Consider the following 23627-nt stretch of genomic DNA (forward strand, 5'->3'; position numbering starts at 1 on the left):
CTGCCGCCTTAAGAAAAAAAAAACATAACTAACAAAAAGTAAGTTTCGAGAAAAAGCCAAAAAACTTTGCACTCCTGTTCAAATAGGTTAAATTCAAAGTACAAAGTTGAAACTTTTGTTAATGAACAAAGTAACTGTGTAGAATTTTTATGCGTTGTAAATTATTCGATTATCTATTTATTTAAATAAGTTATTTAGAAAAAATAGTTACTGCCTCGTGATATAAATAAAATAAAAATATCTTTACTAACATTAAATGACATAAGTGTGTACTTATGGTTTTTGTGTTAGTTTTGCACTACGATGTCTAAGAAATAAAAACACAAGTACACAGTTGTGCTTATGTTACTGACCGATCTCGAAGCTGAAAAAGCACAATTGGGTACTTTATGTTTTTTTTGCTTTGTTAACGTTATCAAATTATGATTTATCTCGTTAAAGGTGTTCTTAAAAATACGATGAAGATTTTGAATTATTTATTTAAAGAAAACAAATGAGATATCTTTAGAGATATTTGATTAATAATGTAATATAAAACCAAAAAAAATGCACAATTAGATTGCACTACCTAAGTACAAATGCTATTAGGGACCTTTAAAATGTCATAATGTAATACAAAACTGAAATGAGGTACCTACAAGTAGATTGCACTAAGTACTAGTCCTTAATTTATTGAGATGCTGCTGATGTTTGTGGCTAGACATTATTTTCTTGAATGTCACATCTGGCCATAAGAAGCAACCCTCTGCTCCTGGATTACTGCCGTATCGTTAGTAATCTGATAACCAAAACAAAAAAACGCACCCACAGCCAAGAAGCAAGCACAAAGAGCCTTTGCATTCTATAATAAAATATGGTTAGAATTAGAATGTTAGATATACAGCTCAAACACTCAGAATTTTTTTAATTTTATTCCATTATAACAAAACTTGCAATCATAAAAATAACAACAAAGCGATACTCATGAAACAAACATAATGAAAAATAAATAGTAGGGAAATGCCTGTTTCATGAACAAGCATGACATTGGGCGGTGTATCCCATACTAAAATTAAGCCATGTGCCAATGTAAAACTGTAAGTGTTATTTTGCAACATACATAAAGCTCGGTGGTGCCGGAGTGATCACACATAGGACCGAAACTTTAAGCCACGTTATTTTAAGCCATTGTACCTTAAATTCGTAGTTAGGGTTATAATATTATGTTTTACTCTCAATAGACAAGTTACTTAACACCAATATACGAGTAAATAAAGAGATAATGTTAATTCCAGATACGCATAGGTATAAATTATAATACGCGCGCCATGCCTTAACGTAGGTACCTACTAGAATAACCGCGACAAATATACCTAAGGTTATTCAAAAATATAGGCAAAATCTGGAATACGCGACGAGATGAGAAACGTAACATGGATATACTCGTAAGTATACTTACAAATAATTTTTGACACTTATTACAATCACGTATACACATTAACACTTCTAATATTTTTTGAAGTAGGCACAGGAGTAATTAATACGTGCGTCGTACGCCCAACCTCTTCCGAAGGAAAGTAACCAGGAGTGAACCGGCCAAAATCTGTCCTTATAGGGGACCGGAGGGGGACTACCTACTAGCCTGATAAAGCATAACTGACCATAACGTTTAATAAATAAAGCACAAGTTCACTTTTTTGCAACCGACACTAAGCAGAAAAAGCATAAGGAAGAGTCTTACGAAATAGAAAAAAAAAAACGTGCAACTTATGTTTTTTCAGATTCCCAGGGTTATGACTAATCATTATTTTATACTAACAAGAATGAGCACTTCTGTCAACTTATGGGTTTTATACATAGAAATTTTAAAGAAAACCAATATTATGGTTTTTCTTCTTGTGAAATAATTGTTGGGCTCAAATTCAAGACAAAGGAAAAAAACACATGTCATCAATTTAGTACTTTTCTGTCTATGAATATATACTTATGCTTTTTCTTTCTCAAAAAGGCAGTAACTTTACCAAAATGGTGTGTAGTTATGCTTGTCTAAATCGTGACCTGTTAGAGATAAAGAAATAACTACTAGATAGAAAAATCACATTTTTCTTCCTGATTTCGAGGGTGTCAATAACTCAATTTCTGGTTCAATTTTTATGGTTTTTCTTCTTAAGGCGGCAGAGTTGAGGCACCTATGACAGCCATAGGCAAAGTTCGCAAACTGTAAAATTTTGAAATGAGGGTATTCTATTATTATTATTATTTCTCCATTTTGGAATTCACGGGCCTACAAATCCCGGTCTTTTGATAGGCTTGCGTGGGGATATAGATCCAACACGTAGAGGCCCCTTGGAGAGCTTTAATGTCATGTAGAACACCTGCTGGAACCCGTTCACAGGCGCAACAATAAACACCCATGAACCGGTCGCAGCAGGCATTGGGACTATTGCAGAAAAAGTGAATAGTATACCGGTCTATGGATTGAAGTTTGGATGGACAATGAGACTGGGCTATTGTAGAGAAGTCCGGACACCTGCCATAACAATGCTAAAACACGTTATCGAGGCAGGTGGTGACTTGCCGCTGACTAGATGGGCCCCTGAAACAGCCGTCGCGAAGACGACCAGGAGCAACATCGGTGTGAGCGGCTCAGGGGTGTCGAGAGGTGTGCGCCGCTTTCTACCCAGTGGCTGTTAACAGCCACTGTGCCAACTCGCGTCTTATGCATCTTTCACTTCCACCCCTGGAGCATATAGCTCTAACGACTCCTCTCTGGACGGCCAATGAAGGCAAGCCAGAGCTGAGAGTCCTGCGGGTCCCCTTGGGGTCCACTCCGACCGACGAAGACACGCCGGAGACGGAGACCCTGACCGACTCTCGGGAGCACTCGGGTCCGTGGGGTCGTTATTCCCCAACAGCTCGCCACAAGCTGCCCTGCGGGCTTATTATTATTATTATTGTATCTCCTTTTTGGACTTCACGGGCCTATAGATCCCGGTCTTTTGATAGGCTTGGGTGGGGATATAGATCCAACACGTAGAGGCCCTTTGGAGAGTTTTAATGTCATGTAGAACGCCTGCTGGAGCCCGTTCACAGGCGCAACAATAGACACCCGTGAACCGGTCGCAGCAGGCATTGGGACTATTGTAGAAAAAGTGAACAGTATACCGGTTTATGGATTGATGTTTGGGTGGACAATGATGATTATTATTATTATTATGTCGTATGGCTTTATTCCTGAATACACATTTAATTTACAATTTTTATAAGTATACAGAAAGAAAATATTTACAATTTAATATCTAAATTGAGTAGCCAATCCCTTGCATCCGGTGTGAGTGCTAACAAGGTCTGCATGCTTCCGGTAAATCGCCTTACTTAGGGTATTCTATTTTTTTTAGCAACTCTTAAAGCAAAGAAGGTTAACTTGGCTCGGCCAGCCGCTATCAGATATATCGGAGCGGCCGAAGTGTGCAAAACTATCTTAACACGCACTCTAGCACCTTGCTAATAGAGGCGTGTTCAGATATTTGTGAGCACCTTGTGTGTGGCGACTGGCCATGTACATGGCCATGTCATGTACATATAATGGACCCTGGGCGTAGTACATGTCCAAGGCTTGAGTCAAGAGCATACCCGGGTTCCACATTTAAAAACTGCAAGGACAAGTGAAACTTAATATAAGGGCTTAAACACAATCACTTACACGATGCGATGCTATGTGCTACGTTACAAAACAAATTCAACACCTCCCGGTCTTTTCAGACAGTGGTTTCTTGTTATCAAACGGTTATGGATATAATATTGCTGTCAGCTGTCCAGTGTGATTTTTCTGGTCGAAGAGAACAAGAAATTACTATCCGAATAGATCTCCTGGGCAATCATTACATAAAATTAAAAATATTTCCAATCACTGTTCCAATTTACTCATGTCCGACACTCATTTATTATCAATTCATTAATAAAATTATTTAATTATCGCTATAATTGTCCACGAGGGACTTACAGAAGATAATTTTAATGGGATTAAACAAATTATACATTAACGTAGAAATGTCTCCGGGGCATGAAATGAGATAAATTTATACTGATTTGTTTATGTTAATAAATTATTTCGAACAGTTATATATACCTAGGTACCGGGAAGTAGGTATGTCTTCTTCACAGAAAACTGTAGGCCTATTAGAAAACCAATTTATTCGTTATTTCATATGAGTATTTTGCTAAAAACCCTGGACCCCTATTCGACAAGCGACGTTTGACGTATCGTGCTGATCTCCCGTTGATGTGGGAAAAATCATAAGTTCTCGAATACGTACAATGTCAAAATTTGACATTAACAATTCACAGTTAGGGTGACAAGCAAACCAAACCGAACCACCCTTAGTTTAGAGTGGAGTTTTGGTTGTACCAAATGATATTATCCACCGTTGATGGAATCATAACTCAGAATGCGATAAAATCACTGTTGATTTGACGTGGATGCGAAATCTGACAGTTGTACGTGTCGAATTTGGCCCCTGTATGTGCAGACCGGATCTTGCGAGAGATGACAATGATGACAATGTCTTCAAATTTCTAGATACAATCATCTTAATTTACTCGTAGGTACGGTATCATTGGACTCTACGAAAGTTACTTTTTAAATTCGCCCTTGGCCGTAAAAACTGCAAAAAAACGCCGTCAAATGAGACAGACGGCTAGATGGAGCCAACGAGTACGTAATATCTTTTTTACGAATTTTGTCCCCAACTTTATTTAAATAAATTTAAAAGTCAAAGTTCTATATCTACACATTTCGGCAAAAAGTTAATTTCAAGAATCTCGTAGGTGTTATTAAATGTCAGTGTTATGTTTCTAATTTCAGAAATGGCCTTTCATCTTTCATCAATTGGCCAATTCGAACGCACACTGATATCAGAATGACGTCTAACTGATGTCATTCAGCTATCGTGCATTTCGCTCGTACTTGTCCGTACATGTATTGGCGCGGGCGAGACGCACGATGACTAAATAATAATTCAAATATCATTCTGATGTCAGCGTATATTCGAATTGGCCTGATAGTTCAGCAACTGTTGTCTCGGGAGTACCTCAGGGCAGTAATTTGGGGCCATTACTTTTCCTATTGTTCATAAATGACCTTCCCAAAGCCGTGAAGCCCAAATCTATACTTTTTGCTGACGATACAACAATAATAATTAAGAGTGATAATGACAATATATGTAAATATGAAGCTGATATAGGTGAGGCCTTAACTGACATAAATAATTGGATAGACAATAATAATCTTCTTCTTAATTTTTCTAAAACACATTATATGCAATTTCACTCATCTAGGTCAACTCCTACTCAATTAAATATTACCATGAATAGTATTGCTTTTTTTTTTTTATTATTATGAATGGGCTTACTCATGGCCACAGATTAGCCGAGGCGTAGACGTGGCCTACGATGGAGCGAGCTCGCCCAGAAGGTGCCTGTTCACTCTTGATTTGAAGGTTGCCGGGTTATAAGAACACGGAAATATAGACGCCGGCAAGGAATTCCATTCCTTGGCAGTGCGCATAAGGAAAGTAGAAGCAAAGCGCTTCGTGCGAATTGGTGGAATATCTACCAAGTAAGGATGGAAACCGGCCGTGCGTCTAAAAGTCCGATGGTAGAATGGGGACGGTGGAATAAGCTCGTGTAGCTCTTGGGCACACTCCCCGAAGTGCAACCTGTAGAATACCGACAGGCTGGCGACTTTCCGCCGATGGGCCAAAGACTGAAGCTTAGCCGTTAGCTTCTTGTCGCCAATCATCCTCCTGGCTCTGCGCTCCACTAAGTCCAAAGCGGCGAGTTGGTATTTAGCTGATTAGCTGAGCCATCCCACAGGTGGCTGCAATACTCCATACACGACCGGACTTGAGCTTTGTAAAGTGCTCTAATGGAAACCAAAAAAGTAAAATTTCTGGGCATTCATATGGATTCCTTTCTTGACTGGAAGAATCATATTGGCTCTATTTGTAGTAGACTTGACCGGTTTGTCTTCACATTGAGAAGGTTAAGGCAGAGTGTATCCGTTGAAGCAGCACTCACGGCCTACCATGGCTATGTTTCATCCGTCCTCAATTATGGCCTCATCCTATGGGGCAATTCTGTGGATGTCGATAGAGTATTCATGATACAAAAACGATGTATACGCGCAATTGCAAATGCCTGGACAAGATGTAGCTGTAAGCCTATCTTTAAAGCACTTAACATTCTTCCATTGTATCGGGGGGCACGGCAGTGCCCCCGCCAAGTCGAGCGCGAAGCAAACACTGCCGTACCATCCTTTACTGGAACCATTTCGCCGCATTTTCAGGCCCCTATTTGAGAACCTCTGGATAAGACCAGAACGCAGAAATTTTGGTCATCCAGTAAGCTATAATCACATACTTAAAATCCAAAATTTCAAGTCTGTAGGTCATTTAGTTCCGAAGTTAAGCGAAAGCAAAGTTTCGCATTTATGAAACTCACTCATGATCATCAGAATAGAACTAGTACTTCCCATAAACTCAGAGAGCTGAAATTTGGTACAGAGTTAGGGTTTAATGGCCACATAAAGGGAAAACCTAAAAATATTGCAATATCGGTCACGTTTTAAAGATCTAAGAACTGCTTAGGAAGTTTGTAATCCCACATAAATATATGATATTACAAAGTTACTGTTGCAGTTCCTACAAATAGTAGGTAAAGTAAAGTAAAGGTACACTACGATGTACGATGTGAGTATGAATGAAGATATTTTTAGTTATGATATGTGTATACATAGTATGGGTATGAGTACCCGAAAAGCCAGGGGGTGTTAAAACCGTATCAATAAGATATCTTTAATTTGTAATACGTATAATGACTTGGCCATCGCACGGCTGCATAATGACAAAAGGATCATCGTCACCTATTAAAAATAATTCTAATTGAACATAACGCTAGCGCTAATTGCAGTTTGAGCATTACACATATTTACGAGTACGGTACGAGTAAAGCATTATGTGCGATTGCCAAGTCATTATATGATGATTAGTGACGGATTACTGATTATTATTCAATTATTAGATTTAATGAATGGGCAATACGAAAAACTGTTGCTACTGTACAAGAATCAGAACCGGAAGAAAAGAAAAGAAAGATTTGTAATAATAAAAAAACTACTCCTAAAAAGAAAAAAAATGTGTTAAATAAGAAAATCTAATAAAATAAATCAATATGCCCACGTTTCTACAAAAAGAAGTGAAATCCCACCAAAAACTTCTTCTTCTCCTGAGCCTATTTCCCATGTCTCTTGGGGTCGGCCCTCCTAGTCCGAAAACGCCACTCTGGACGTTTCTGTGTCATTTCTGGTTTTAAATCCGTCCAAAAACATTCTGTAAAAAACTAGCCAAGTCTCGATGGAGCTGCTTGTTTATCTCTAAAAAGTAATGAAATCTAGACAAAGTCGTGCCAAGTCTAAGGTTCCTTACTGCGATTTCTTTATTATTATAGTTAATGTTGTGTGACTTGGCCGTTGAATGGTACACAAGGGTACAAAACCAGGTGCTCCATGACACCATTGCACCAATCTGCCATTGCACCAAAAAGAAGTGTTTGTTTCAGGCTCGCCCATCCATACATAAGTATTATTGAAATACGCAGCTTTATCAAGCCTACAATTGACTGGTTATTGAATCAACGTTTTCCAAGTGGCAATTTTCCATCGTCAATGGGTAGCGGTTCTGGCGACAGATTGGTGCAATGGTGTCATGGAGCACCTGGTTTTGTACCCTTGTGTACCATTCAACGGCCAAGTCACACAACATTAACTATAATAATAAAGAAATCGCAGTAAGGAACCTTAGACTTGGCACGACTTTGTCTAGATTTCATTACTTTTTAGAGATAAACAAGCAGCTCCATCGAGACTTGGCTAGTTTTTTACAGAATGTTTTTGGTGGGTGTACATTTACAAAATATGTTTATTTATTAACAAATTTCCAAATTATTTAAAGAAAAGATCTGAGGTATTTACAGGTATTTAGAGGGAACCTTACAGAGATCTTTTAGACCAGCCACGCTGTAGGACTGAAATTTACAAACGGAATGCTTATTATATGTGTATTGTCATTTTAGACGCATTGATGATCAATTAATTTAATTAATTGCGAAATTAGCGCGGCTTGGCCGCAGCTAGCGAAGTGACGCGATGAGTGCCTCCGGACAGGGTGCACCGATCGTGAACGAGCTCCTCGCCTTTCTGCAACAGAAGCTGCTGCTGGAAGGAGTGATGGACACGGTGTCTGCTGTCCAGATCTGTTCGTCGAGTTTTTCCGTCGAAGATATCTGTGCAGCAAAGAAGGTGCTGCACGAGTCCCTCGGGATCGCCGGCACGTATGTACCTCACCGGAGAGGAGATGAAACCGGGAAGAAGACCCTCGAGAACATCATTAACGTTCTAAGGGAGAATGAAGACCTGATTCCGGAGTTTGCGACGACGGGTGCTTCCAGCCTGCCGTCCTATATTCCGGATCATGTCGACGTTAGCTGCTTGTTGAAGGAAATCGTGGCCCTAAAAACAAGTCTAGCAGATGTCATTTCGAAGTTTGATGCGGCCCAGGTCACTATAACCGAGTTACGCAACGAAGTCATCAGTTTGCGAAACAGTGCCCTTACTCGGTCGGCGGCGTCGAATTTCAAGAGCGATGACCGGCAAGCCACGAGCGCCGAGTCGGTCAGTTTGCATGTTGCTGACACTGTAAAATGTGTCGCATCAGCTGTGTTGCCGCCCGCGAGCCTCCCGCGCGCGCGCCCTCCCCCCGCCTCCTCCAAATCACGTCATCGTGTTTACGCGGATGTCGTCGCCGGTCCGAAAGTCGCATCGAACCGGATTAGTGTACCTGTAAAGGGTACTGAAGATCGAGCGGCTCCCAAGGAGAAGCTCCCTGTTGCCAGTGTGGATGAGGAGGATTTCACACTGGTATCGAGAAAGAAGAAGGCGCGCACGGCGCCTCGTAAGACTCAGTGTGGTACCGCCGAACCGGCTAATTCTGGCTTGCGGATTGCTACACCGAGTAAGGCGCTGTACGTATCGCGCCTGCATTATACCGCCACGGCTGCTGAAGTGGTGGAATATGTACACCAGAAGACCGGCTACACGCTGAGGGTGTTCCAGCTTCGATCGCGCCACTACGTGCACTTCAACTCTTTTGTGGTGCGCGTGCCGCGACCGCTGCAGGAGACCATCGAGTGCGCCGACTTCTGGCCGAAAGGTGTCGTGTTTCGGAGGTTCCGGGGCAAACTGCCGAATCCGACACAAGAGCAGCCGATGCAACGGAGCCACGCCGTTTTATCGTCTAAATAGTGTTTAGTTTTAAGTTTATAAAATACATATGTATGTTAGTCTGTAAGGTATTTGTAATATGGGCCTTGTTGCCTGAATTAAATTTCTAAATAAAAAATAAATAAATAAAATTAACAACAATCTACCATCAGAAATTAGGAATCTTGAAGGCAAGGATTTCAATTGTACCCTTAGAATTTGGCTCCAAGATCATTGTTTTTATAACATGAAAGAATTTTTGAATTATAAAAACATGATGACATGAAATATGTATTGATTTTTAATTTTAGGTTTTCTTATTATTTGGCATAATTTTAACTAGACATTGTTCATAAATTAATGTAAATGTATTGTCTGTAAGTGTATATAGCTAATTAATGTACTTTGTAAATACCTACATATATGAATGCTGTAGAATATAGTTTTAAGAATAATTTGCATGCTGTTATGAGATAGCGGATTAAGGTGGATCATTACTAACCTAAAGTTAAGACCTGTAACTAACCCTTTTTCTGCAAATAAATATGAATCTGAATCTGAATCTGAATCAACCTGACAAGCTAATTTTGTCAGAAGACGAAAGCAAATTCAAATAAAATGTAGGCGGGAAGGATTGACTTTATTACAAATTTTGAATATCGGGCCTTTTTAGGGTTCCGTAGCCAAATGTCAAAAAACGGAACCCTTATAGATTCGTCATGTACGTATGTCTGTCTGTCTGTCCGTCCGTATGTCACAGCCACTTTTCTCCGAAACTATAAAAGAACTATACTGTTGAAACTTGGTAAGTAGATTTATTCTGTGAACCGCATTAAGATTTTCACACACAAATAGAAAAAAAAACAATACATTTTGGGGGTTACTCATATATTTGAATTTGCTTTCGTCTTCATACTCGCCCATCCATACATAAGTATTATTGAAATACGCAGCTTTATCAAGCCTACAATTGACTGGTTATTGAATCAACGTTTTCCAAGTGGCAATTTTCCATCGTCAATGGGTAGCGGTTCTGGCGACAGATTGGTGCAATGGTGTCATGGAGCACCTGGTTTTGTACCCTTGTGTACCATTCAACGGCCAAGTCACACAACATTAACTATAATAATAAAGAAATCGCAGTAAGGAACCTTAGACTTGGCACGACTTTGTCTAGATTTCATTACTTTTTAGAGATAAACAAGCAGCTCCATCGAGACTTGGCTAGTTTTTTACAGAATGTTTTTGGTGGGTGTACATTTACAAAATATGTTTATTTATTAACAAATTTCCAAATTATTTTAAGAAAAGATCTGAGGTATTTACAGGTATTTTGAGGGAACCTTACAGAGATCTTTTAGACCAGCCACGCTGTAGGACTGAAATTTACAAACGGAATGCTTATTATATGTGTATTGTCATTAACAACAATCTACCATCAGAAATTAGGAATCTTGAAGGCAAGGATTTCAATTGTACCCTTAGAATTTGGCTCCAAGATCATTGTTTTTATAACATGAAAGAATTTTTGAATTATAAAAACATGATGACATGAAATATGTATTGATTTTTAATTTTAGGTTTTCTTATTATTTGGCATAATTTTAACTAGACATTGTTCATAAATTAATGTAAATGTATTGTGTGTAAGTGTATATAGCTAATTAATGTACTTTGTAAATACCTACATATATGAATGCTGTAGAATATAGTTTTAAGAATAATTTGCATGCTGTCATGAGATAGCGGATTAAGGTGGATCATTACTAACCTAAAGTTAAGACCTGTAACTAACCCTTTTTCTGCAAATAAATATGAATCTGAATCTGAATCTGAATCAACCTGACAAGCTAATTTTGTCAGAAGACGAAAGCAAATTCAAATAAAATGTAGGCGGGAAGGATTGACTTTATTACAAATTTTGAATATCGGGCCTTTTTAGGGTTCCGTAGCCAAATGTCAAAAAACGGAACCCTTATAGATTCGTCATGTACGTATGTCTGTCTGTCTGTCCGTCCGTATGTCACAGCCACTTTTCTCCGAAACTATAAGAACTATACTGTTGAAACTTGGTAAGTAGATTTATTCTGTGAACCGCATTAAGATTTTCACACACAAATAGTAAAAAAAAACAATACATTTTGGGGGTTACTCATATATTTGAATTTGCTTTCGTCTTCATACTCAGAACAAAAACTCAAAAATGTTTTTTCATCAAACCCATACGTGTGGGGTATCTATGATAGATAGGTCTTCAAAAATGATATTGAGGTTTATAATATCATTTTTTTCTAAACTGAATAGTTTGCGCGAGAGACACTTCCAAAGTGGTAAAATGTGTGCCCCCCCCCCCCTGTAACTTTTAAAATAAGAGAATGATAAAACTAAAAAAATATCTGATGTACCTACATTACCATACAAACTTCCACTGAAAATTGGTTTGAACGAGATCTAGTAAGTAGTTTTTTTTTTTTAATACGTCATAAATCGTAAACCACAATTTTATTATGTCCCGGTTCCCGAAACTATAAATGCGCCTTTTAAGGCGGGATTCCACCGTGTGCGGCACTGTGCGCCACAAGCATATTCAGTACAAAAATGCTTCTGCCGCACCAGTGCCGCACACTAGTGGAATCCTGCCTTTAGAGTTAAGTATAGAACACGGTAAAAAATTTAAACACTCTCGCATGTAGCACTTTCCGTAGCCAAAGAAAGTAATATGCGCTCCTAGCTCACAAAAAAGTGTTTCTAAATAATTATGTACCTACCTACTTATATTCTTTGTACATCGCGTATTTTTATATTAAGAACACATCCCTCATCGTTCCGCATATAAATTTATCAATAATTTGTAGGTATGTACTAATATCATAACCTCAATAGGCACGTCTGCCTTTTTTTAGCGTTGCGTGAAACTTGAAACAAGAAATATGAAACAAGTTGAGGCATAAATCTAAGTTTGCGAGTTGCCAGCTGTCACAGCCGCATGCAATGCGCACTTTTACGATATTAATAACATGTTTTGAACGTGACAAAATGAAATCACTCACATTGGTTGGATTTATAATTTATGAAGTTTTCGTTTATACAAATTTTGGTTTGTTGGCTTTTGCGCTATCGGTTCTGTTGCAATGGGCTTTAATATTCAAGATTTTAGCACAATATCAGCTGAAATACGTTGTTACAAATGAATAATTTTGCTACTATTACCTAGATTAAAAAACACTTACTGACGTTAAGTATTTATTTTAAAGTTCTAAAATAATATTATATAATAAAATATATTCTAAAACCATAATAATATGAAATCATGAAAATAATCCGGCTGAAACACGACTAAGCCTTTTCATTTAAGAACCAACCAACCAGAATAATTATAATGCTCATATACGCAGTAAATATGCGTTCATATTTCATACCTAGGTACATTATATTGCATTTTTTCTTCTTCATCTGTATTTTTTTTGTTATATGCAAACACTGAGAATACAAATAAGTTTAGTATCACACGCCATTAAGCATTTCAATGTTGCCAAAAAATAGCATAAATTGAACTAACAAAAGCTTGTCTTTCACAATGCGAAGGAAATTGCACCATCAAATGCAACATTGTATTTTTCCCGATCGCTCGATTACTTTGTTAAGGGCCGTCAAAGATCGGACGTGTCGGAACCTTATTACTGGCCATGGAATGACTTCGGAACTCGACTTCTCCAACGGACTGCAATTTCAAACAAAGTTCGAAAATGGAACGTTACGAGATTCTTAATTGAAATAGTTGAGTCTTTCGAACGCTAAAAAAACTTTAAATTTTAAAATCTGGAACGTAAATTAACTACGCGCTCTGAAAATATTGGATTTATAGAGATGTGAAAGTAATAAGAAAATTGTATTTTTTATTGAAACGAATATTTACGTTGATTGGTGACACTGCTTTCAACATTTCAAATATTTTTATTCAACGGTTAAAACAATATTCGAATTCCAAATGTGCCGAATTGAGAGTGATGCTAATGCGACACGGCTTTAGGCGGTTTTCAAAACAAAACTAAATGCTGCAACCTTGTAAATAAATCTAGAAGTGTTCGTCTTCTTCATACATCTTTAATGTGGCGTTATTTATGTTCTAGAGCGGCGTACCAGAGGCTTTATTCTCTGAAATGCCCGGGAAAGAAAAATGAAACAAGTTTTCGCATAAATAAAAGTTTTACCTTAGACGTTGCCGCGATGACGCGCAAACATTTTCGTGCATTGCTCTTATGAGTTTCGGCCATTTTTGTTTTTATGTTTTCTTTTTTTAAACGGCAGGCCATTAAGGGAATGCTCCGCGGGAAATGAGGTTCGTTTTTAACGCTAAAAGCAAGGTTTATTGGATACTTTGAGTAACTTTCCAAAGTACTATTTTGTACGAAAAGCTTTGGATTAAGCAAAGCACCTAACGGAATATTTATGAGATCGTTATTATTATGAACACGTGTATATCTGTATTTCCATATAAGTACTAAGCTATTTATTCTTTAGGAAAGCTCGGATTATATTTTTGCAATTACGTTTCTACTTTTTCCTCAAGAATACCTAATTTTATTTTCTTTGAACATCGTAACATTGTAAGCTTAGATATACAAACCTAAAACGATGTTTCTCGTACAAATAATATTCTTAGAGATAAGTATACATACAGGGTTACTTTTTTACCGGTACAATAAATTTTACCACATCATTGGTATCGATAATAGATCACATTGCACAAATAGAAATTTTTTTTTATTTCGCATCAATTAATTTATCCTTCACCAATTTAGTAACTTCTGGTTGCACTAATTACAAGGTGTCAACGGTATGATATCGCGCGCGATGACGTAAACAAACAGTTGCCAGTTCGTGCGTTTGCTAATTGATGCGTAAGGCATCCACATTTTCTAGTACTTTAGCGGATAAGTTCGGGCATTGGTATTTTTGTTTTTTTGTTCCCAAATAGAATGCTGGTATTTTTTATTTTTGGCAACAATTACGTATGTTGATTTATTGTACTGGTAAAAAAGTAACCCTGTATAAGTAGGTACATAAGTGGGTTTGTGTTATTTCTGCCATTGCCAGCGGCTCTTGCCTTCGCGGCAAAATAGTATTCTAAAATCCAAGTTCGCGCAGCTTAAATTCATTCTTCGGTCCCGTTCGGCCCGACTCGGCGGCCGAGCAACTTTTATTGGCCGCTGAAAATGTTTGCTTCCTGCGATTGAAACTTGTTCAGCGCTTCAACGTGACGGAACGTGTTCGAGAAATGCTTTCTTGGGTTCTATATTGTTATGTTATATACTTAAAGAAATAAATAAGTATTTAGGTACCACACTTTAAACTCTCGCGTTCTGATATAATTTGATTGTTGTCATTTCGCTCGCACGAGCGTGATGCATAGAAAGTAAGTTACGTTTTCGATAGCGTTTATATCAGTGTAAAACTGGTGGTAGCCACACTGACAGAATATATTTTTAATTAAGTAAAACTTAAATTCTTAGTGTTATTTAATTAAACAAAAATGCTATTCTGCTAATGGAAGGTACGAAAAATAACTTTATTTTTTCAGTGTTTAGTGCACAAGCAAATGTGTGAACCTTGTGCGAATGCCACATTTGTTTTTATTAGAGAAAAGGTTTTTAAGCTTTAAAAGTAATTCCAAACACAAATCAAATTTCTCATCCGATCCCAACGTTATTTATCGCGCTGTTTGCAAAAACTCATTGTGAGACACTAACTTTCCTTCGAAATTAAGTAGAAACGAAATTAAAAGAAGGCAAGAGGATTTCTCGAGGAAATTTCTAATGAACAAACTTTTGAATTAGTCTGACGTGGACGTGCTTGAGTTAGAAGGTCGTAAGTGCCTACTGCTACTGTTAACATGTACAGTCAGCTGTACATGTATGAGTTAGGAGGTCGCAAACGCCTTCATCTAAGTACAGAAAATATGTACAGTCTTTTAATGCATATAAAAATCAAATCTAATCACAATCAAAAATCATTATTTTCAGGCAAGAAAGGCCCTTACAGACTAATAATATACATGCAACAAATCTTCTTCTTCTTCTTGGTCATGGCTTTTATCCCATTTTACTTGGCGTCCTCCTAATATTTTTGCGGGAATAAAGGGACGGGTAGTCTATCTCACGGCGAGATACTGTCGCGCTAATCATGTGCTAACCGGGCTCAGATAACGAAGTGTCGGCCTACTCACTTTTATTCTGATATCGGAATTCCTGGTCAGTAACCACATGGCACAAAGTATTCTTTATTGAGAACCCTGGGCAGGATTAGGAAGGGTGTTTAATTTTATAATAGCAGCTGCGTAAATTAGGGAAATGCAACCGTTTTCGTCGTTTAATTACGGAGTAAACTACAACAAAATGTGTCAACAAAGTTTCGGGAAGCCTCTTCGCTTTGGGCGACGTCGGATACGCTCGGGTGACATCAGCTTTGACAGTATGATAGGGTTGGTGTAAATTAAAAGTTAAGAAATTAATTTAATGGATATATTCGGATGGCTATTGCAGCAGCGTTGACCCGAGAGATGTCTTGTGTGTGCCCAAGAGCTACACGAGCTTATTCCACCGTCCCCATTCTACCATCGGACTTTTAGACGCACGGCTGGTCTCCATCCTTACTTGGTAGATATTCCACCAATTCGCACGAAGCGCTTTGCTTCTTCTTTCCTTATGCGCACTGCCAAGCAATGGAATTCCTTGCCGGCGTCTACATATATTTCCGTGTTCTTATAACCCGGCAACCTTCAAGTCAAGAGTGAACAGGCACCTTCTGGGCGAGCTCCATCGTAGGCCACATCTACGCCTCGGCTAGTCTGTGGCCATGAGTAAGCCCATTCATAATAAAAAAAAATGTCACTGTCCATGAGGCCGCGGACTGGGTGCAAGCGACGCGCGGCAGGTAGAGCGTAAAATCAAGGCCATACATCATTTCATAATTTATTTATTGCATCCATGGTTATTACAATTGGTGTTACATAGTAAGTTTGACATGGACTCTGGTAAGGCACAGCAATAGTCCTAAATGTAAATTATGTTAGGTATTAGATAGTTTTAATGTAATAATTAAATAAATTAGATTTTATAAAAATGGTTAGGATATTTTATAAATTGTATAGCAAGAAATTTATTAATGTCTAGGAGATATTATTGATAATTAAAATTGACATTGACATTGTAATATACAGTATTAATTTATTTAATAGTTATGTCAAGATAAAGACAATTTATGTCAAACAATATTTAATAATACATTGCGCTCGTCCAAGTGTATACCTATGAACGGCCTTGATTTGCCGCTCGCCGCGCCGCGCGTCGCTTGCGTTCAGTCCGCGTCCTAAGTGAAGAGTGTCTTTCAGGCCTATTCGGATTTCGAGATAATCACAAGATCTTGAGACAATTTAGAGATCAACTAGATCTACATTAGATATCGACTAGATGTGACTTGGATAATTATCTAAGTCATAACTTGTCAAAATCGTTCAAGAGGACCTCCGGAATCGCGGAAACGTCAAATTTGACATATCTATCTTACAAATATCTTTAAATTATCCGTATCGTAACTTGTTGAAGTCTAGTAGAAATCTAATTCATTTTCCGAATCGAGCCGTTTATAATGCGATAGCAATGCGGCAACGACATCAACGTACGCACGAAACGTCAACTCTGAAACAATAAAGGTGGCGTACGATGTCAATCGCAGCTGCGTTACTGTTGTGGCGTCGTTGTTGCCGCCGCTATATCTGCTAATTTATTTTGATAAAAGGAGTGACGGAAGGAACGTCATAATCGCAACATTCATGAGTCGGCAAACGTCACTCATTTTATCAAGGAAATTGACAGATACATTATCGCTGCTGTACTCGTATACGCCTTTTTAACATTAAATCGTGCTAAAACATTCTATGAACGTCTCCGTAACTTCATGTTACTCGAATTCGAATTGTACAATTTGTACATATTATATGTATACCTACATGTTTACCTGGCAATTTCTCATTGGTTCATTGTATCCCTTTACAACGTACACACTTCATTTAGTTTCGTAGTTTAGCTAATCTGTAGATTACACATTAAGCTGATTGAAACCAATTTATGTTGCTTTAATAGCAACCTTATCTTAATGAGAGTTAATTTAGCCTCGTGTTAAGTTATTTAACGTTGAAATGTCGGCTAAAATAACGATACTCATATTAAGCTTCATAGGTGTAATAAAATGTCGAGACATATCGCATAATACAAATACAAATAAATCTCAACTTTCGGGTAAGTCCGTTTAATTTTGTAATAAGTTAGATGATCAGTTTTGATAATAGTATCAGTCGATCAGCATTGTTTTGAGGATCAAATGTCTGTATGAGACCCATATCATTAAAGCAATACAAAAGTCAGAAATGATGGCCAAAGTCTGAGAATCGTAGTTCACTCAAGAAACACCCCTGATAAAACAGCAAGTGATAGTGACGTCATGATGGCTTGAGAAGCCATCTTTAAGTACGGTATAGAAGAATATTGCAGAATTTACAGTGAAGTATTGCGTTTATGTAAAAATAGATCATATAGCAACCTACTATACAATGTGTTTTTAATGAAATATTAAGAATCGAATGGTATTGGTATCGTTTTTTCTTTTTGTAACTTAAAAATACCAAAATTTGGAAACTGAAGTCTTGTGTTTTATTTTTATAATTTCTTTGTGTTTATTTTATGTTTATTACGACAAATTGCTCATTTTGTATCTATGTAGCACCGTTCCTCATCATCCCTATAAATTAGTAATGAAAAATCGGCTGAAATAATGATATCACATTGCACTTCCTAAGTGTATTAAATTTATATATAAACTGATTTCGCAGGTAAAATAGTCGGAGGAGAATTTTCAAGTATAAAAAAATTTCCCCATTCTGCTTTCATCACCATAAACAATGAAGATAGGTCTTCGACATGTGGCGCATCCATACTCAACCAAGCCATACTTTTAACTGCTGCTCATTGTCTTTCAACGTGTAATGAAAAATGTAAGATAAAAGCTTACTTCGGATCTGAACGAAAAAGTAAAGGTTACGAAAGAAATGTCATTAGTTTCAAAGTTCATGAGAACTATGATACTGAAACAAAAGCTCAGGATATTGCTCTGATGAGGTTGGATAAGGATTTGCAGTTTGGTAAAAAAGTAAAGAGAGTTATCATAATGAAGACACCACCGAAATCCGATAAAGCCGAAATAGCTGGGTGGGGCTGGATTGATGTAAGTTTTTAGATTTTATTTTAAATAGAAACAACGCAACACCTAAGGGCACCTAATAATTTTTAAACAGTAGGGGAATGTGGGTAAAAAAGGGATCTTAAAGGAAATTTTAAATAGGTATAAACCATATTTTTATTAAAACCTAAGAAATTTACTAGACTCCTTTTAAATTGATTTAATTAAAACTTATTTATTAAGTTAATAACTATTTTTATAGTACACGTTGAAAAAAATATCAACTTTAAATCATTATTTTATATAAAAAAAAGCTAATAAAATTTTATAAAGCTTAGAAATAAATTGGAAAAAATGAGAGCCTCGGCCGAGGGTCGAACTCGTGGACAATTGAGACAGTAATTACATATTCCTGTTTAATTTTTTTTTGCTCTGTGGTATCGGTATAGTTTGCAGACTTTTCTACTTATATAATCATCGTAATACAGAATTAATTAACTATCATTTATTGTCAAAGTCAAAGTCAAAAATACTTTATTCATGTAGGCCTAGTAACAAGCACTTATGAACGTTTTACACAATAATATATTATCTTAAGCTAATTATCAGAGCAATTTATTGAAGTTAATATTATTCCATAGTAATATAGGATTATTATACAGATCAAATTTGATACTAAGAATTTCACAAAAAGATCGTCAAACATAAAAAAAAATTGTATAAAAAATACTAGTCTAAAAATTTTCTAGAATAAAATCTAAATGTCAATAACAAATGTCAATAAAACTTAACAAAGAAGTACATACATTGAATTATCTATTTCGAGTCACAATTAATCCCACGTTGTTTTATCACTCATGTAGTCTTGTGTGGTATAATAAGCTTTAGAAATAAGTTTACGCTTTACATAATTTTTAAATTTATTAATTGATAATTCAGTAATATGGTTTGGAAGTTTATTATAAAATCTTACACAATTACCCATGAATGATTTTTTAATTTTATGGAGCCGTGTGAAGGGCACTGCGAGCTTATGTTTATTTCTAGTATTAATATTATGAATGTCACAATTTTTCCTAAAATTAACAATATTTTTATGTACATACAGAATATTCTCATAAATATATTGACAGTGCACTATCATTATGTCAATTTCCTTGAATTTATCTCTAAGTGAGTCTCTATGGTTCAATTTATATATTGCTCGAATAGCCCGCTTCTGCAGAACAAAAATGGTATTTATCTCTGAAGCACCGCCCCACAGTAAAATACCATATGCCATAATGCTATGGAAGTAACTAAAATATACTAATCGAGCTGTTTTCACATCAGTTAACTGACGGATTTTGCTCACTGCAAAAGCTGCAGAACTCAGTCTACTCGAAAGAGTAGCAATATGGGGACCCCACTGAAGTTTAGAATCTAAAGTTTTACCAAGAAAAACTGTACTATCAACTAATTCCAATTCCTCATCCTTCACAATGACACTTGTTTGCACATGCCTTACGTTACTACTAGTGACAAACTGAATACATTTAGTATTTTTCTCATTTAACAATAAATTATTAACATTGAACCAATTTACTACCTTTGAAATAGCATCGTTTACATCATTGTACGCTTGTTGCTGTCGTTTGAATTTGAAAATAAGTGAGGTGTCGTCTGCAAACAATACTATGTCATGGTGGGCCTTTACAAGGAATGGCAAGTCATTTATGTAGATAAGGAACAGGAAAGGCCCCAATATTGACCCCTGTGGTACACCCATAGAGACCAATGACCCCGGTGATCGCTATCCACTCACATCGACCCTTTGTATTCTATCATTTAAGTAGGACTTAAGTAAATTCAGTGCCGATCCTCTAACTCCATAATAGTGTAGTTTCCTGATCAATGTTTCATGAGAAACGCAGTCGAACGCCTTAGACAAATCACAGAAGACACCTAAAGCATCTCGTGACTCCTCCCAGGCATCGAAAATATGCTTAATTAGCTCAACACCAGCATCGGTTGTTGAGCGACCCCGTGTGAAACCAAACTGCTTATTATGCATTAAATTATTGCCGTTAAAATGTCGTACTAATTGTGAAAGAACTAATTTTTCAAAAATCTTGCTGAATGTTGGTAGCACAGATATCGCTCTAAAGTTAGTGGGGTCAGAGCTGCTACCAGATTTAAATAAAGGAGTTATTTTACTATGTTTCATTAAATCAGGAAACTCGCCGCAATCGACACTGTTGTTAAATATAACTACCAAGTCAGGCGCTACAATTTCTACTAAGGATTTGACAGCATGGACAGAGACTCCCCAGAGGTCATTCGTTTTTTTGACATTAATTGATTTAAACGCCTTTATTACATCTGAGGTACAAACATGTTCAAAATGATTGTTTTGCGAAACTGTATCTGTAATTCTGTACTAGGCCAATTGTATAATGAAATAATGTTTTCAGTCCAAGGGTTCAAAGAGTGAACTGTTGAAACACGCAAAACAACAGGTTTTTAGCAGAAGCAAGTGCTACAATAAAGTGAGGGTTATACCCAAAGGAACTTTTTGCGGGACCGATCTCAGTGGCTATCCTGAAAAGTAAGTTTAAATTATATCTTATAGTCGCACCAAACTAACGGCTCGATTCGAGAAATGAATTAGATCTCTACTAGACCTCAACAAGTTACGATATGGATAATTTAAAGATACATACTAAACTTGTAAGATAGATATGTGAAATTTGACGTTTCCGCGATTCTGGAGGTCCTCTTGAACGATTTCGACAAGTTATGACTTAGATATCCAAGTCACATCTAGTCGATATCTAATGTAAATCTAGTTGATCTCTATATCGTCTCTAGATCTTGTGATTATCTCGTTTCCCGAATACGCGTGAAAGTCTGCAGCGGATCTGATAGAACACGCAGTGTAAGTGTTATGTATACGTCATAATTTCATAGAAGTTTGACGTCGAAAATGACACTTGCACAAAAATTATGGCACCTTTCTGAATAATCGTTTCCACAAAATCAACCATGCAGACAGTTAGAAATAATAAGTAAGTACTTAGAAATTCTATGTGGAAGCAAAATAATGTCTTCATAATAACACAATTGAGAATCATCAAGTACACGAAGTCTGTTACAAATTCTTTTTTCCACTTAAGATGAAACCATATATTTTGACCTTTTGATTCAGGTGTCTATTTACGAACACATTAGCAATCGTAATATTTTGTTGTCCATGAAATATTCAAATTTGAAGCAAAATGATCAATTAGGATTGTTACATCATCATCAACATCATAACTTAAGACTCTTGTCGGTGAAGTAATCGCCAATCATTTCTTTCTTGTGCCAGTTTTAATTTCCTCATATGACGCGCATTATTTTTTATTTTTTTTCGGTATATTTATTTATAATAGCAAAGACATATATGTAACATATTGAATATAAAATAACTTATTAAAATAAACTAAAACTACAAAGAAATTAAAATTAATACTAAAATATTATTTTATTTGGCTTAGATAAGTAATTCTAGGTCTCCCTTCTTCTCATTTGACTTCAATTGACCATCAATGATCATTTCTATTTAAATTGACAATTTCTATTACATAACTGTGTTACAAACTACAAACTTACACCTTCCAAATGTGCAAGATAGGGTGACTTGTGACTTCTATAGTATTGGGCACTAATAGTACTTGGCCTTTCCTAAAAAATCAGAAAGAAACAAGAACACAACACAACAACAAGAACAAGAAGTCTTATTGTAAGGAGTGGCCAAGTGACCAATATCTACCCATTATTCTAAGGCCCAGCCATACAAATTAAAAACCCACAATTTGCCATGTAAATTTGAACATATAGTGTAGGGAATTAGGGTTGATGTTGTGTTGTTGGAAAATTTAACGATACAATGCAAAAGCGTCTCTGTTCCAATTGAATAGGATTTAAATTTCATCTAACTGAAGAGATATTATAAGTAGGACCTTGGGCCTTAGGCTATAGCAGAGATAAAGAAATTCAAATTATTCACAGGGGAGACTCCGGCAGTGCCCTCATGATTAAAGGTTTCATCCAGATCGGCATTGTATCCTTCAAGAAGAGACAGTATACAAACGAAACTATTGTGTACACCGACGTCTCGTACTATTACGACTGGATACGTAAGAACGCAAGGAACTTGTATTGCCGAGACTTCAAGAAAAAGGCGAAAAAGTTGGTTGAAAGAATGGACAACGACTGGGAAATAGAGAATCGGCTAATCAAAAAGATATGGCGAACGGAGGAGGAAGACTTATTGAACTGTAATTATGTACGAAAATAATATAACACTTATTATATCATTAAAAGTGTTGTATTGACCATTTTTGACAGTGTTTGACTGTTACATTATACTGGAATCAGTTATGTAACGCTGCCATACATGACCCAAAATTTTTTTATTAAGCTATGAGCTTCATCACATGTGATATTTGAGTAATTCTAAGCATTTCTAGCCTGGGAGGCAAAAAGAAGCGTGCGTCTAGTCGGGGAGGGTGGGATCATCTTTAAAAAAAATCTATTCTGATCCTGGTGGCTACTAGGGCAAGTTTGGTATCATTTTCGTATAAACCAAAGACGTAGAATTCATTGCTGATATTTGTTTTTTTTTTTCACTTTATAGTAATTTTACAAGAAAGACGTAAAAAGGTGAAAATTTTGGTTGAAGATTTCTGCTACGCGGTGCCGAAACTACAAAAGATAGAAAGTTGAAATTTGCACACTAGATTACATTTATAAAGTGTACAAGAGATAAGAAGCGATTTTGAGAAATTCAACCCCTAAGGGGGTTAAAAAGGGGATGAAAGTTTGTATGGGGTTCAAGTTTTATTTTAAGCTAGGAATTTGAAACTTCGTAAAACGATATATTATTAAAATACAAGAAAACTAATTTCAGCGTTTTTGAAAATTCATCCCCTAAGGTGGTGAAAAGGGGGTTGAAAGCTTGTATGGATATCAAAAAAAATTTCGAACGTGGGACTTGAATCTTTGTATTTGAGGATATTATTAAAAGACAGGAAAAGTAATTTCAGCGTTTTGTAAAATTCATCCTCTAACAGGG

General features: G+C 36.7%; 2 protein-coding genes across 2 annotated transcripts; both read left to right on the top strand.

Annotated features, from left to right (window-relative positions):
- The first annotated feature begins 8182 nt into the window (after positions 1–8182).
- Positions 8183–13476, top strand: LOC134664025 (uncharacterized). Its single transcript, XM_063520587.1, has 2 exons — positions 8183–9139; positions 13426–13476. The coding sequence occupies exons 1-2, from the start codon at positions 8183–8185 to the stop codon at positions 13474–13476; spliced, it is 1008 nt and encodes a 335-aa protein (XP_063376657.1).
- Positions 13477–17492: 4016 nt separating this feature from the next.
- On the top strand, positions 17493–22861 carry LOC134664188 (trypsin delta-like). The gene is made up of 4 exons (XM_063520776.1): positions 17493–17592; positions 18183–18574; positions 20983–21116; positions 22562–22861. The coding sequence occupies exons 1-4, from the start codon at positions 17493–17495 to the stop codon at positions 22848–22850; spliced, it is 915 nt and encodes a 304-aa protein (XP_063376846.1). The 3' UTR covers positions 22851–22861.
- Positions 22862–23627: the final 766 nt, after the last annotated feature.

This window comes from Cydia fagiglandana, chromosome 4 (genome assembly GCF_963556715.1).
Source record: "Cydia fagiglandana chromosome 4, ilCydFagi1.1, whole genome shotgun sequence".
NCBI lineage: Eukaryota > Metazoa > Arthropoda > Insecta > Lepidoptera > Tortricidae > Cydia > Cydia fagiglandana.

Bases quoted from the DNA above. Each gene is read 5' to 3' on its own strand.
- LOC134664025 (XM_063520587.1), top strand. From the start codon at position 8,183: ATGAGTGCCTCCGGACAGGGTGCACCGATCGTGAACGAGCTCCTCGCC. The intron at 9,140-13,425 runs GTGTTCCAGCTT...TTTATGTTCTAG, and splicing joins AGACCGGCTACACGCTGAGG to AGCGGCGTACCAGAGGCTTT.
- LOC134664188 (XM_063520776.1), top strand. From the start codon at position 17,493: ATGTCGGCTAAAATAACGATACTCATATTAAGCTTCATAGGTGTAATA. The intron at 17,593-18,182 runs GTAAGTCCGTTT...CTGATTTCGCAG, and splicing joins AAATAAATCTCAACTTTCGG to GTAAAATAGTCGGAGGAGAA. The intron at 21,117-22,561 runs GTAAGTTTAAAT...AATTATTCACAG, and splicing joins CTCAGTGGCTATCCTGAAAA to GGGAGACTCCGGCAGTGCCC.